At 39.2% G+C, this 16907-nt stretch overlaps 1 protein-coding gene across 5 annotated transcripts in view; it reads left to right on the plus strand.

Moving 5' to 3' along the window:
* The window catches only part of rimbp2a (RIMS binding protein 2a), a 75733-nt gene that overhangs the window by 26127 nt on the left and 32699 nt on the right, over positions 1 to 16907 (plus strand). For all 5 annotated transcript variants that reach the window (XM_087843627.1, XM_006788749.2, XM_006788751.2 and 2 more), the window contains 2 exons: positions 13393 to 13482; positions 15963 to 16085. In XM_087843627.1, coding sequence (XP_087699753.1) covers positions 13393 to 13482; positions 15963 to 16085 — 213 coding nt within the window. The remainder of the gene's footprint in view (positions 1 to 13392; positions 13483 to 15962; positions 16086 to 16907) is intronic.

The raw sequence follows: 16907 nt of genomic DNA on the forward strand, positions 1-16907 counted from the left end.
TGGGCAGCATTTCAAGATACATAGAAGTTATGATAAAGGAAAGACACAGAGTACTGCAGAGGCAGGAGGGTGGGGCAGTGGAGGAAAGTGAGGGGAGAAAGAGCTAATATCACAGTGGAAAATGGATGTCTCTGAAGTCTAAATACAGACAGTCAAATAAACAAAATAATGAGTAGTGCTTGATTTATGTTGTCATGCATGGTGCGTATTTGCTTCTTTTTTTAAAAGTTATATCCCATCTCATGGAATAAGTAGGTGCAGATTTGTACTTGAGCAGCGATTCGCTTTAGCTGCTTTCTAACTAACTCACTGAGTGTCAGCGTGAGCACTCTGTTTACATCATCAGGTAGTAAAACAAATGTGTTTTTAGTTGTTTTTCTAGGTAGTCAAGATTTACTGCTGGACCTGTTGAAATCTATATCACTGTAACTGAGAATCACTTAAGGACACGTGTAGATGTTCGCTGTATAATATTCCTGAAAGCTTCTGGGACTCTGAGCCAAGTTATACAATGCTGTTCATATTTTTAGCATATTTGTAGGAAAGGGTAGCAGCTTGGGGTTCTCTTTCAAAAAAACCTTAATTTTGTAGGCCTATTTGGTTCTGTATTGGTACATAATCCCAGCGTGACACTGTCAGGCTAGGTGAGCCCTTTGGCAAAGGAACATGCCGATAAAAGCCTGTTAATTCCACATCACTAACAGTCCCCCTACTGTCCCCTCTAAGTTTTTCCCCCCACCTTTCTCGCTGTGTTCAGGCTGCTTTCTCTTTTGATTATACGCCTCTCTCCCAGTCTGTCGTCTCTCTTCCTCTTAATACCGACTTGATTATGCTTAAGCTGTACCAACTGCTCCTATTGAATTCCAAAGCCTTTCAATCAATCAATCAGTCAATCAATTAGTTGTGTAACATGATGAGTAGTATTAGGCAGACTGCCCAATTTCCTTAACTTCCTTAGTGAGTTACAGCTGTTAAATGTCGTTACTATTGGGTGCCAGTATATGTCAGTAGGTGAGCAGGCAATCACTTCCCGCATGACCGGCGAGCAGTGGGCCGGGTTTGAGTCTGACCCACGGCCCTCTGTGGCGTGTCTCTCTCCATGCTTTCCTGTCCCGCTTGGTTTTCACTGTCCAATAAAGGCTAAGTGCCAAAAAAATGAAGTTCTATTACTTAAACAATACCTATTTAGGTAAGGTTAGCTTTGATTAACAAAAAAATCAGATACTGATTGCAGTTTTTAACTAAATTTCACCTTCCTTCTAATATAAGTATGTAATATTTTAACACCCTCAAAAGTTCTTTTTTACACTCCAAATATCTCCTGTCTTGCTCCTCTATCACTGCTGCATTTTTTGTCTCTCAGCCATTCTTCTTCTCCCTTTCATTTAGTCCCTAGTGTCGTGTGTCTGGGAAGGCTTGAATGATTAAACATAGGACAGAAACCTTCAGTGAACTGAACATCAAGGGCACCTGGAAGGAGGAAGGAGGGATAGAGGAGTACACAATGTCAGACAGGCGCTCCTGTTTGGACATAGATGACATGACAGGACCTGTGCTTCTGTAAGTGTCACCTATTGCTCTGTGACACTGAGTCCTGCTCAGTAGAGACTTAAGACGCGGTCACATCTACCACACTGTGTTACAGTAGCAGTTGTAAAACTATACTTTTGTCATTGAATCCTAAATCTATTTCTGGAGAAATCAGCGGGTGCAAATCAGTCTGTTGTTATGCAGTGAAATCAAAGCCGCAAGAACATTTTTATAACTCAGCGCTGGGAACCAGATGTGCGGTTTTTGCTCAGATGTGAGTGTTGTTAGATTTTTTTTTTTCATCGCACACTCTGAAACAGCTGTGACAAGGCAGAAGTCCAGGGGAGTTTTAAGTGCTGCTTTGCATGTTTTGTTTAAAGGCTAAATGTAGCGGCAGCAGCGCTAATTCTTTGTCCCATGCTGCACTGCAGCTCTTTTGTTGCTCTGCTCACAAAATCAACCATCTGGTGGCTCACACACTGCTAATATAAGAGACAGACTAAGTCTATACCTGCACTATGAAAAAGATTTAGATATAATTCGTTACTTTAATCGCAATTTACAAATAAAGAACTATAACCTAAATAATAACAAACACAAAGGCTACAAAAATTAACTGCTGACAAACGTTAATCAGTCACAGAAATGCTGCTAAGTATCTTTCCAAAGTTAAGCAGTCAAGTCAGCTTAACGCTTGATCTCTCATTATTTAAAAAAACAACTTTTGAGGCTGGCTCTGCAGCATACTCTGTTCTGAATTGTACTCAAGAGCTTCAGTGCACAGTGGCAGATAGGTTAAAAACGAAAGTATTATAATCAATTTGAAGCTGTAGTGACAGTGGAAAGAAGCATGCACTAATATAACTCATAAAAGTGCTTTGGATGATTTCAAAGTGTCTCCTGGTGAGTATAAAAATGCTTTGCGCTATTTACCACTGGATATGTACCTTATATACACTCACAGTGCATGCAGTTACAAATATATTGCATGTGTAAGGGGTCTATGGTTGAAACATTGGTGAAGAAACCTGTGGTGAGGCTCTGCTAATGTATTTTAAGCGTACTGTACATTTTAGCAACTGCACAATGGGGTCAGATCTAAATTATTTAGCATTTATGTGGTATGTTCTGCTGCAGATTGGGGTCATGTGAGTGTGTGTCTGTGGGTATTGGGTATGTGCATGCTTCGCCTCGTTGCTTAGTGTGTGTGTACATGTGAGCAAGTTTTTTAAATTTGGTTGAGGAGTTATGTGCTGCCTTGTGTGTGTGTCTGTGTGTGTGTGTGTGTGTGTGCGCGCGTGCATGCACTTTTCTATTCTGAACATGAAGGTCCACCCAAGCATTATGTGAGCATTAAGTTCCATCCAAGCACATGTAATCCCTAACCAGCTCCTGGGCTCCTCATTAGCATTACACTGACGTTCCTCCGAACTTATTTTCCAACCCTCTGATATTCTCTGCGTGGCCTGAGGGAACAATAGGTCGTGCTCACATCAAATGTGTTATGTCATAAGTGTGACTTGAAGCCTTACTGCCCATGTCAGTCGGGCCTGATTTCACTCTTACTGCCTGCTTCCACATTTTTCCACATACCACACAGACACACACTTCAGTGTTTACACTCCCATGCCTTAATATTTCCTGTGGGGCATTTGTACTCTTAAGGGAAGCCAGAGTTTCCCCTGGAGGGCTGTGCATGTTCTGTCCAGCTGGATCACTCCTACACAGCATATATAGTTAAGTTTGCACATCTGGGCTCACTCTTTTTTCCTCGCCCTGTTAAGATCATTTTCAGACTGAATGCTTTTTTATATCATATACCAGTTTGTGCTTCTGATGCCTATTTTTGGTGAGCACTTGGTGGAAGCCATGGCTGCTACTCTTAATTACATTACAGGACCCTTTGCATATTCTTACTTTCTGGTTCTCCACCTGATGATTTAAGAGCTTTTGTGACCAGAATGGGGTCATAATTAGTATAATATTAAAGCTTAAAACATACTTACATCAAATGTTACCAAACACATTTTTCTGACACTCTGTCTCTTTATGTTCAGCATGGTTATAGCTAAAACAAGTGCAAGCTGTCTGTGCCCAAAGTGTCTTTATCATTTTGTAGTAATGCACAGTTGTAACATCTGTCACAGTTTTGGTTACTGAAATGCTTTGTTTTGGTTGGTGAAATGTGTTAAAAGTAAAGAAAAAGTAAAACTACTGAAAATGATTTCATTTAGGAGAATGTAGCTTGTTCAGTTCAATTCAATCTAGTTATTTGTATATAGCGCCGACAACAACAACAACAGTTGCCTCAAGGCAGTTTCTATTGTAGGTTAAGACCCTACAATAGAAACAACCCCAACAATCAGACGGCCCCCTGTCAGCAAGCACTTGGCGACAGTAGGAAGGGAAAAACTCCCTTTTAACAGAAAGAAACCTTTGGGGTGTGCTGGGGAGAGGAGAAGAGAACAGAGAGAAACAGGTGTAAACACACAAAAAGTGGAAAGAGATGAGTGAAGAAGAAATGCGCAGTGCATCATGGGACGTTCCCACAGCAGCCTGAGCCTATTGCAGCGTAAAAAAAGGGATGGTTCAGGGTTACCTGATCCAGCCCTGGTTATGTGCTATATCTAAAAAGGAAGTTTTAAGCCTAGTCTTAAAAGTAGAGAGAGTGTCTGTTTCTTAAATCTGATCTGGGAGCTGGTTTGACAGAAGAGGGGCCTGATAGCTGCTGCAAATTTGGGGAAGTGTGCCCCTGCTGGGGAACAGCTGTAGCTACTTGTTACCTTGCCTCAGGCTTGAAACTTTGAGATGTCTGACGTGAAAAAGTCAACTCCGGTTTGCTGCTGAGTCAAAAGCAAGCACCGTAACACAAATAAACAAGTGCAAATACTACAGTTTACAGTATTATCTTAGCTGAGCTCAAGGAGTAAGGAGAGAAGTGGCAAAGTAGCTTGAAGGGTGACGTGAGTGAGGACGTTTTGCTACGTGAAGGAGAAGTTAATCTCTTCTGACTGTAGCGCCAGCCTCTCCCTGCCTCTCCTCTGGTTTTTTCACTGAATAAAACCACGGATGGTCTCCTGCTCTTGGTCCTGCTGATATGGTAGCTGTTTGATTTCTGCTTAGAAGGTGAGCAAAACTTTAAACCACATATTCAAGAAGAGTCTGTATATTTGCGATTTTACTAAATGCAAAAGACTGTACTGTGATTTCTTCCCTCCAAGAGGATTGTAAATGTGCATAAAATTCTGGTTGCCACATTGAACTGAAGTGGAGCTTTTTGTGTTAAATTTAAAAGTCTGGGACTACATATAGGCTACAGATGTGCAGGAGTGAGTCACATAATTCATGTGCAGAAATTTTTTTTAAGCCTTTATTTACACGTGTGTGAAAATTCCCCAGATTGTTACTGTATCGTATGTTAGGACTACTCGCTGTACTAAAGTGACGGAGCGTGTTCATCATATGAGGTATTCTAACTACATGAGCTATTTCGAGGGGTTTTAAATGCGTGGGATTCAGTTGAAAGGTCTGCTCTGTGACACAGTGGGCGCAGAAGGGCTTAAGGCTAATATATGCCTGGAGATGCTAGTTATGCAACTCATTCATGCTTGCATGCACACACGCACACACGCACACACTTCAGCTCACGCTTCACTGTATTGGTATTACCCCATGCCATCTGTGTCCACAGTTTGCAAATAAAAGAGATGACCTTATAGGTCTTGTGTGACGTTCTATTATGACTGCTCACATGTACACACGGGTTTACACAAACACACACTACTCTCAAAACTAGATTGGCCACTCAATTATGTTTTATGAATGAGGCACTTGTAGCGGCATAATCAGCAGTACAGGTTAGAGAAATCAGCTGAAAATGCTTTGACATCTTTACATCTTTACTGACATCTTTACAGCCTCTTTTAAAAATGACATTATGATATAGTTGCTAAAACAACATTCCATGCTAAGGGAAACAATATTAAGTCAATCTGCGATGCGGCAGAGTTTACAGATAAAATAGCACACATAAACACTACTACGTATCAAATGTTAACGCAAATCATTTGTTGTGAATGGACTGTGCAGTTATAACCCAGCATTTGCTCTTGTGTCATGCCTACCAATCCAAAAGTAATGCACGGTATTAACTGCATTATAAACGACTGATCTCAAAATGCTCTTGAGACTTACTACATTATGCTAAGGAAGCTAATGTTTGGCTGAAGATCAAGTGGGATGGAAGTCACACATTCTCTCACGAAAGGGCAAACACCTATTAAGCTCTTCAGAGGACAAAGCCTGTGTTATACATCATCTTTTATGCTGAAGTGTAAAGCTTGCTAATGCTATACAATAAATCCTCCAAAATGTCCCAGCTTTTCAAAACCAATTCCTTAAGTGGGGGCATACAGTGTCAATGTACAACTGTCTTAAAGTTAACCTTGAGAGTGTGTCCTCTTTTAGACTCTTTTGTGTTATGTTGTAGCTCAGTGCTTTGTAATCGGCACTGAAGTGATTTAGTTGGTTTCTTTTGGTTCAGATGTGCTTCAGGTGCACTGTGGACAGCACTTTTATCTCTCCATAGGTGCTGTCTAACATTTGCTACTCAAGGTTCACTATCTTGTCCAAGGATACTTCAAGGATACGGCATGCAGACTGGAGTAGGCAGGGATCGCTCCCCTGACCTTCCAGTGGGTAGACAGCACCACGGGAGTCACAGTGGCCGTGTTAAAAAGTAAAGTAATACAAGAGTATAAATTTATTACTAAAATTATTACACCAAACAGATTTATATGCATCCTTGACTCTGAACACTAAACTGAGTTCTTCTATTGTAAATGTTACATATAATATAACATTTCCAAAGATACTTTTTTGTATAGTTTAAATCCTACTCTGCTACACCCTAGTTTACGCTCTTCTTCGCTGCCTTTGTGAGCACACTGATATCATAATAATGAATGAGAATTTCATGAGCGCTAACAATTACCTATATACTGTACTAAATACTACAAGGAAGTAAGAAAGAAAACTGATGTGTTTCAGCATAAGGCTTTCCTCAGGGTTTCTGATACAAGTGGGTGCTGCCAACCATAAAACACAACCAGGACCTAATCAGTAACAGGCACAGGTGGCAACAACTAACAGTTTGTCAACATGCAAAACCAACAGTGCACTCCAACCACCAAATCAACAAAATGTGCACAAAACACTGAAACATACTCACAGACAAAAGCAAACCAAACACTTGAATAAAATTCCTTATTTAATCCACCAGGATACACAGTTTGCAAATGATACGTCTAATGTGCTTCCCTTTGAAGAAGTTTATGTTTCTTATTGCTACCTCTTTTCAGTGACATAATGACTCCAATTCCCTTGAACTGTAGACCAGAAATGCCACATCCAGTCAGCTGAAAATGTCTCGCTATAAAGCACCTCTTTCTTCTCTCTTTCTTTCGTTTTTTTCTCTCAATCTATTTTCCTATATTGCTTTCGTGTTTAGAAATTCGAATCCTTAACTCCCTCTTAGTCTTACTCACATAGCATAACCCACAAGGACGTGTAAGTAAATATACTCCATGTATAGTCCTACAAGTCATCACATTACTCACTTGTATTTTTTTACTCATGTTGATTTCATTTTGTGTAATAAATGATCGCATATATCACACTGATATGCTACTCTGTCATCTGCTTCCATATCACAGTTGTTTTACAGTGAGATATTAAAGGACTGGTGGCTTGCTTTTGTCTAATGTGGCCCACTGACATACTGTACTTTGAGTGTGATTTAAATAATTGCAGGCTGAGTTCAAACGAGTTCAAACTGAAATCTTTCTTCAATTAAGTTCATAAATGTTATTTCAAATTTATAGATGTTAAAACCAAAGTTGTAGTCATTTTATCTGGTGATTTTAATTTTATTTTAAATTATTGTCTATCAATTGTAATTGTATTTATGATGTAATTTGGTTTTATGAAAATGTATGTTTTATTGTAATATGTATTTATTTAGATTGTAAGCCCAACAAGGGACAATTGTTGAAAATTAGCAGTAGCTATAAACCTATGTGCGGTACATCAGTCTCATGTCTTGCACTTGAACTATGTTTAACTGCACTGTCCCTTTTAAATAAATAAAAAATTCAAAACCCTTCACATTTTAGCCTTAAAGATGTACATAAAAGCAAAACCAGCTGTTCTGTTTTTAAAATTATGATCAATAAAAAAAGTTAAAAGATAACATTTACAGTCTCTAGGTCAGTTTTCAGGGTGTTTGCGCTGGTCTGCATTACTAAAGCTAAGGAGCTGTCCATGGTCCTGCATCAACTATTCAATAGTGGTGAGCTTGATTTTCTTGCAGAAGATGTCAGTGAGGATATAACATTACCAATTTGTTCACTCACTAACCACAAGTACAGAACAATCTCTCTCACACACTCAGTTATTAAGGACAGCTGCATGCATAGATACATTGACTGTAGATGTCCTATTATACCACTCACTCACAACGGCAGTCCAGAGTTTAATGAAGAGATCTGGAGGAAATAATCTGTTTATAATATCTCAAGATTTAAAGAGGACTGAGATAATCTAATGTAGCAAGATATGAATGTTATATATCTTAAACACAGAGGAGAATATGCCTTTTGGATTAGAAAATGGTGTAAAATTTACATTCAAATACGAATGTTTGTCAACAGTGAGGAGAATATAATTTCAGAAACTTGAGCCATGAACTTCTTTTTGCATTTTACTTGTATAAAAAGGTCATGTCTGTCGTAATTACCTATTACGGGCACATCTCTGTTTGTGACTTGCTGCTCACAGTGACGACGGCAGATGTTGTCAGTGTGTCTTTCCGCCCACAGTTAAGTGGAACAAAGTGTTTCCGCCATGACATCTAATTAATGACAATCCTCCTGAGGAAAACAGCACCAATCCTCTACCCACAAGAATCCTATTTAGAGTCAGGAGTAGCCATCCCACAAATCTCTGCAATCATGATTTCATCCCCCATCAATTCTCCATTAGAAATGCATCATCTCCTGGCTTATTTTCTCAAGTATTATTTTGCAACATTTAATATTGCTATTAGGATCCAAAATGTGTTTTTCTAAATTCAGCAAATCCAAGATCACATCCATAAAATCCTATATTAGCTTGCAAAGGATATTTGAATGCTGCATTTAATGTCACTTAATTGGTTTTTTCATTAAAAAACTGAAGAATTTAATCTCTTAAATATTTTTTAAATTATTTGTTATTTCATCAAACACAGCTAAGTGTCCTCTGTGATTGACATAAAGACTTATTTGCCATTTTTCTTTTTCCTTTGTAGCCCAGTTTAGATTCAAGTGTGTATGAATCTGAGTAAGTAGATCAAATATAATATACAGTCACTGACTATTTTATTAGTTGGACCTTGCTGGTTATGGTATACGCTGGTCAAAGAGATGGACGTGCAACAATACTCTGGAGGGCTGTGAACTTTAAACAATGGTCAATTGGTACTAAGGGGGCCAGAGTGTGCCAAGAAACTATCCTTCACACCATAATGCCACCAACAACTGAACTTTTAATACAAAGTTGGACGAATCCGTGCTTTCATCTTGTTTACAGTATACCTAATCTGACTCTTGAAATGCTGGAGCAAGAATTGAGACATAACTGACCAGGGAAGGTTTTTCCAATATTCTTTTGTCCAATTTTGGTGAGCCTGTGCCTTTTGTGTTGTAACAAGTGGTTATTTGGGTTACTGTTGGCTTCCATTCAGCTCAAAGCATTCTGGCGAATCTCAGATCGACAAGGTATTTTCACTGGATGTTTTCTCATTTTCGGACCATTCTCTATAAACCCAGAGAGGGTTACCAGTAACTCTGCTAATTCTAAAATGCTTATCATATATGCATATCGTCTCATCACCAACAACCGTGCCACAGTCATGGTCACTTCTTCCATCTTTCTTCCCCATTCTGATACTCGATGTTTACATGCCTAAATGCACTGAGTCACTGCCATTAAATATTTCTGTTAACAAGCAGTTAAACTGGTATAGCTAATATATTATCCTGTGAGTTTGATTACTTCTAAGCCACTCTGCTGTATCCTACATTATTGTGGCAGTAAAATGTGGCAGAACAAAAGAATAATATTTTCTTAAAAGGTCATATCATGCCTGGGTAAAGATATATTTATAGTCTAACTCACACAATAGTGCAATCATTATAACAAAATAATGTAGATAATGTAGCTGCAGCTTGTCTTTTCATGACTTGATGAATCATTGCTTAAAGACACTGTATTTGTCTTATTTGTGGCAGGTGCCAGTTCATTTTTTGGATATTCTACTATTATGAAGCTCCTAAAGAAAGTGTCAACAAGAAAGTAAGGTATGAGCCAGTAATATAGATGCACAGAACATTTTGAGAGTTTAGGACCTTGGTGCCTGGCAGCCGTGAGCTAAGGTGGGTTCAGTAGCTAAATTTGTGGTTTTATGGACAGAATGATAATTATGGTGATGGAAGGGAGAGTCTGTATGAGTGTGTGTGGGTGTTGTGTGGTAGGCAATGAGAAATGACAGTATGGAAAGGAAGAAAGAAAGTTATCAGAGTGAATTAGACATTAGCTGTATTGATGCCTCTCCCTTAAGCCAATCCAGCCTCTCTGCATGCACATATGGAACACAGATTTCAAGATTCACACATGCCTGCTACACTTTCACTTGCTCTGCACAGATGTCAGTGCTGTTAAATCCCTGTTAAATTGTGTTTTTTCTTAAGAGCACACCACATTTCCATATCCTTCATATCGTCAAACCAGATTTCTTTGTTTATTTGTGGATATTGGAGGTTTAAATTGGCACGAAAATGTGTGTGTCCTTTGGCTTCGCAGTTTAGCTGTGTGTATACAAGATGTTAGGGAGTGTTAAGCTGAGCTGTGAATGTGTGATTCACTGTAAGTGGGAGGAAGTGGAGAAGCAGACATCATTCCTGAGGCCCATAAAAAGAAGGCTTTAAAAGGTCGTTCTCTTTCTTTCTGTGGTTCTTTATTACTCTCTGTCTTTTCTTTCAAACTTTCTTTTCCTTGATGGGAAAGAAAGTTGAGCAAAAGAAAGTTTAGGGTTTCTATTGCTGTCTTCTTTCCAGTTATCTGTACATTCAGTCCATCTCCTCCCCGCCTGTCTTATGGTGTCTGCTACAAGACCATGTCCTGGAGATTTAGTGAAGTGCATGACTGAGACTGACATCTCCCTGTTTTTCATTTCTGCTTAATTAACAGCAGCATAGCAGGAGGATTTGTAACTGCTGCTGTAGGTGTGGCTCTGTACATTGAAAAACGCTGTAGTCTGCAGGGCTGTGATGTGGCGACATGAGTTACACAATAACAGCAGCAAGTGAACTCACTCACCAGTCTCTGTGTCTTCCTGTCCTTGTCTGTTCTCTATCTCGGTCTTGGTTTGATTGTGTCTCTCTGACATCCCTGGCTGTCACTCTGCCTGCACACAAAGAGATGAATGAATCTGGCTGGCCCCTCACTTTGTCTGTTTTTCTCTCTCCTCCTCTTGTCCAGAGTTTATTGAGTTCCTCGATTTATTGTACTGATAAATTTGATCATAAACCTCTGAGCTCCACAGTCTTTTCTCTTGCAGAAGGTGATACAAAGCTTTGGCCATTTTTTAACTCGTGACAGTCAGGTTCACAAGAGCATATTGCGCTGATGTATTGCGTGTCAATATGCTATTACATAGCGCTGTTAAGCATAATACAAAAGAGAATGTAGATAGACTGAGGTTTGTTATACTAAGCTGTTAAAGGGTAACAAACAATCCAAATGAGAAGCACAACAAAGACAAAACAAATGAGATGGAGAACAAGTCAGTGAAACATACAGGCTGACTCAAACTAAATAGAATACTGTGCAAAAGTTTCCTTTATATTTTGCTAGGAAAATGGAGAATAAGGGCAGTAATTCACTGAAAAATGTACAAACATGTGCAGTTTGTACAATTCTAACAAGGTGGAAAGTCAATATTTGGTATGAACACCTTTATTCGTCAACACAGCCTAAATTCTCTTAGGCAAACTGTCTCGTCATTTCTTTTAGCAGTCTTCAGGAATAGTTCTCCAGGCTTCTTAAAGGACATCCAGAGCTCTTTTTTGGATGTTGGATTCGTTTTCTGTCAAAATGATCCCACACTGCTTCAGTAATGTTGAGGTCTGGGATCTGGGGAGGCCAATCCATGTCTGATCTGCAATTTTTCTAAGGACACACTCCACAGCACGCTTTCTTACAGCTAGTTTTTAGTGCAAAAATTCTATTTTATGCCTATCAAACTGTGTTATTTTTTTTTTATAGATTCAGCTGAAGATATGCGAACAAATCATGTACGTGTTTGACAGTCTACTAATAATTGGTATCTTGCTAAGAGGTACTTATTCAGTTAGTTTGATTGATTCAAAGGTCATTCAACCTAACTTCAAAGTGGATAAACAAACAAAAAAGAAAACACAGCCAATACCAAAAGGAGAAATGATGCTCAAGACGTCTTTAAAAATGACAAGAAGTTATGGCTCTTTGGAAGCAACATATAAAGAAATTATGTTGTGAAGGGTAGCTCAAGACTTCTGTACAAGGAGGCCAGGTTAAACAGGAACAACTGAAACTAATGAGGAATGACACAATAATAGTAGTAAGTAGTAATATAGTACTTTCAATGCAGGAGAAACAAAGAATAACCCAATATCAGTAAACTTAACATAAACCATTACAAGTGTGTCTCTGCCGTTTTGAATATAACTGTATAGAGGTTGTGTTTCAGTGTATCTGAAATCCAAGTTTACTTTCAAACCTCCCCTGGACAGTAACTGTTGCATTTGGAGACAATATTTTTAAAAACAAGCCCTGCTCTTTTTCCCGACTAGACATAACAAGAAAATAAAACCTGTCATTAACTCCTGTTGCTTTTTGTTTGAAGACAAAGAGGAAAGGCCCTGCTGCTATTATAAATTACTTACCCACATTTTAATGCCGGAGTGTTGAGAATGGCAATGAGCAGTATCAGTGAAGTGGTATTACGTGCCAGGATATGAACAGTCGCAGTAAAAATCACTCTTGAATGCGCTGCAGCGTGATAGGAGGAGAGCATTGGCCTAGTTTGAGTCTGGCGTAATTATGTAATGCTTGAGTACCTGCAGCACCAGCAGCATGACAACTTCTGAATGTAGAGGGAGCAGACAGGAACTGCACATCACTTTTCAATCCTTTTACGTGGTTTGCAAGTTAATCTCGTCTTTAGCTAGGAGGGTTTTACTGACATTGTGCGCACGATTGCTTATTTAGTACTCGACTAACATTCTGGGACTCCCTTGTTACATCTTTTTCTCCTCACTTTAGTTTTTTTTCCCCCTATTTCTCCCTCAGATATTTTCTTGCTTCCTGTTGCTCTTTCTCACAATTCCAATTTTCTTCATTTATCCCCCCACCCACCCCATTTCCCTCTCTTTCTTTCTTCCCATTCCCTCATCTTTTTCAGCTTTCACCCTCCATTCCTAAAGCCACATACCAAATGGAGGGTGACAGTATGCAGCTGTGGGTTTTGTCCTCCAGACGGCATCTTAGAAAAAGATTATCCACACAAACACACACACACACACACACACGCAGATGCATACATATGGGGGGAGCGATCGGCGCTAACCTAACCTTGCTTAGGTCACTTCTTTCACTTATATAATAATTTTAAGGTGGAGTTTTGCTGTGTGGCTTGCACTCAGATATAAATTTCTTTGTAAGCAGGAGGATAATGGAACAAGACAACCAACTCTTTCTTTGTTGCTTTCTCTTCCTTCTCAGAAAGCAAAGCTCCATGCTGCCTTGCAGGAGAAAAATCGTTTGAACCTTGAGTTGATCAACCACCATCTGAAGGCATCCAAGTATGACCAGGTGAGAAATTCACACATGTACTGTGCAAGTATGCATTGGAAGTACACACACAGGAAAATGAAAGAAATCAGTGAATGAGCTTGGTATGATCTGTTTTTCTGTATCAACGATGCAGGAAAAGAAACGCACACACAGTGGCTTTGAGAAAAAGGAGCATTCATATGATGGAACTTGTCCATCTTGTCAGATCAATATATCAGATTGATTTCCAAATATTAATAGTGTTGAGCCACAATTTCTTTTATGTTTTGTTTTCATTTATATAACTGTTCTTGAGCAATAGTTCTTCAGGGTTTCTGAAGGTCTGTTTTTCACTGGACATTGGCTTCTTTTTTACTCATTTTCAGTCCTGTCCTCGTTCCTGGCTGTTTTCATTCACTCATTTCTTTAGGTGAATCTACAAAAGAAAATAACACATATACCAGACAGAAATGGTCTCAGTGGAAGAATGGCTATTAAGACACCATTCTTAAGCAAGGAAAACACAATGGAAGCTCTCTCATGGTTTGGGCCTACAATTCAAAATGTGTCAGATTTTGGTCCAACTTCGAAAGCATTTAATTAGCTACAGCTTAATCTTTCAGCATGACAATGATCCTGAACACACTGTCAATAAAAGGAAAAAAGTAAAACACCTGAATAGAAAAACACACAAATGAATATTATCAGTTATCAGTGAATATTATCAGTCATGGATTGACCTCCTTGGAGCTGTTATTGAAGCATTGTGGGATCATCTTGACAAAGAACAGAACCAGACGCCAACATTCAAAGAATAGCTTGAAGAAGAAGCCTGGAGAACTATTCCTGAAGACTGCTTGAAGAAATCACTAGAAAGCTCACCTAAGTTTTTGTGCTAAAGAATAAAGACAGTCATACCAACTATTAACTTTAACCTCATTAGAATTGTGCAAACTCTATTTTGCCTTATCTACTGTATTTCCACATATGTTTGGACGTGTTTCAATTAATTGCTGCACCTATCTCCGATTTTTCTAGCAAAATAAACAGAAAAAAGGGTTGGCTCAAAACATGTGACGTGTTGTACACACACACACACACACACACACACACACACACACACACACACACACACACACTACTGCTACTTTCCCTTTCCTAATATTGTGCTCTTACTAATGCTGGCTCCCTGGTTTCCTGACTTCACATACTGATACATACGCATGCACACAGACCCATAAAGAGAGACAGTGACCGTTTGTGATGGTAGGCGATTAGCTGCTCTGGCGCTAATTGTGACTTTCACAGAGGGGACAGATCTGACATGTGTCCAGGGACTCTGCTCGGAGCTTTTGCTCCAAAGTGTCACAGAAAATGATGCCATCTGTTCACCGACAAGGTGGCCACGGAGATGAAAAGAAAGTGGGGCAAATGTGTCCTGCTACATATACTGTATAACTGAGTGTGATTGGCTTGTAAGGGCAATTAAGACAAAGGCACAGTGAAAATGTATTTACGTGTGCATAAATAGATAGTGAATTAATGAAAGGGGGAGAAGAGAACGACAGAAGCTGAGAGTAAGAAATGAAGAGACGGGAAACAAGGATGTGATTAGAGAATCAGAGTACATAAATTGCATTTGCTTCGTAGGATCTTTGATAGATTAGAGAGAACTGATCAACTTAACTATTTTGTATTTATCACAGAAGCAGTGTTATTTTGATTGCTCAGAGTCGTTAGTGGTAACTTTTCTTTTAGCGACTGAGTTTTTAAGAAATATCAGAAATATAACTCATTAAATCGAAATGTTAAGCAAAGAATGTTGAATAAAAAACAACTTCTTTGCTTGGCTGGTTTAATTGGTAACATCAGCAGTGACACAATTGATCTCTAAATAAAATGATTAGATAAAATAGAAATATTCATCCGTGTTAAGCCGCATGTATCTTTGATGTACTTATAAATGTTATTTTTGTGAGTAAGCTTATCTATTGTGTCTCTCATCTCATGCTAATTAATGAGATGATAGGTGTGGTTCAGCTCAGTCCTTTGAGGAACCGGCTTAGCTCAAGGCCTCTGACCGATGAAGAGACGAGCGGCAGAAATGCTCAAGTCAGCAACGCTGTCTCATCAACGCTAAATGGAAATGTGCTGATTAATTTCTCTTCAAACTGTGAACTCTCAATCAACCCTCGAGCCACAAAAATGCAGCCTCTATTCATAAATGTGAAAAGTAGGTCTGCTGCAAGAACAAACCTCATAAAAATTGCATGCTTGTTTGGCTCTTTATAAAACAGACTGCATTTTGAGACTCTTCAAGTAAAACGACGACGCAATTAAAGTGTTTTCTTTCTTCGCTTTGTTGTGGTTTTCTCTTTGCCTCTTTCGCTGCTGACCTTTTTTTCTTTTCCACCCACAGTTATTCAAATTCATGTTTTAACAATCCACTTAACCTTCGCTTGTTTCTCATCTAGCCCTTCGTTGTGTCTGTGCTCAATTCATGATTCGAATTCTTGCAGGTGCAATCCGACTATGATCGGCTGAGACAGACTTTTGCTGTAGTGAGTCAGGAGAGAGACGTGGCCCAGGAGCAGAGGAGCCAACTCCAGGACAAAGTGGATAACCTGGAACACGTTTTAAAGGTGGGACAATTTTTTTTGCCTTAATAATATCAGATTTGAGTTCCTCTGTGCTATTTGACCACACATAAACCCCTGGACTAAAGATTTCACTCATTTCTCGTATAAATTTTATTGTCTTACCTACTTTTCGCACAGATTTCAGATTTAATTACCTGTAATTATTATTCAGTTTCTATGCATTTATTTGAGTCTAAATTTAGTTCAACAGACCACTAAACAATCTGTCTGTAAAGTCAACCACACACCTGTTGTACCTATGAGTACAACAGATAAGATGTGATGACCCAAGCCTAAACCACCTTTTCTTGCTTCTTTTTCTCCATTACATCAATCCATCTCACTCCATTTCTCCATTCCCATCTTCACCCTGATAGTCCACCATGTGCTCACTTCAGTAGTCCTCACACCAGTCATGATAACTGATTTTTCAGGCCCAGTTTTACTATGACTCTTTCGGAAATATTCCCATTTCCCATGTATTTGTGTCCTCAGAAAACCTGAGAAGGAAACTGAGGCAATACATGAGGTGGAGTGTCACCGGCTTCATGGAAAGGCTGTTTTCTTTATTGTGTTCTGGTCTGCCAATAGTAATCAGACACAGTCTCGCTGCACTGCGAGAGGGACTCTCATTACAAATCCTCGCCTCCCTGCATCTCCTATCGATTGTGTGTCTGTCAGGATATTTGAGAGCGAAATGTACCCGCATGAGAAAAACTGACCAGCTCCCCGATACAGCAGAGAAAGCTTTGTCACTTTCTCATTGTGCATTGATTATGGAGACAAAGAAATAATTTAGAGAAAATTACACAGGATAATGTGGGT

Source organism: Neolamprologus brichardi, chromosome 7 (assembly GCF_056152115.1).
Source record: "Neolamprologus brichardi isolate AB-2024 chromosome 7, ASM5615211v1, whole genome shotgun sequence".
Taxonomy (NCBI): Eukaryota; Metazoa; Chordata; class Actinopteri; order Cichliformes; family Cichlidae; genus Neolamprologus; species Neolamprologus brichardi.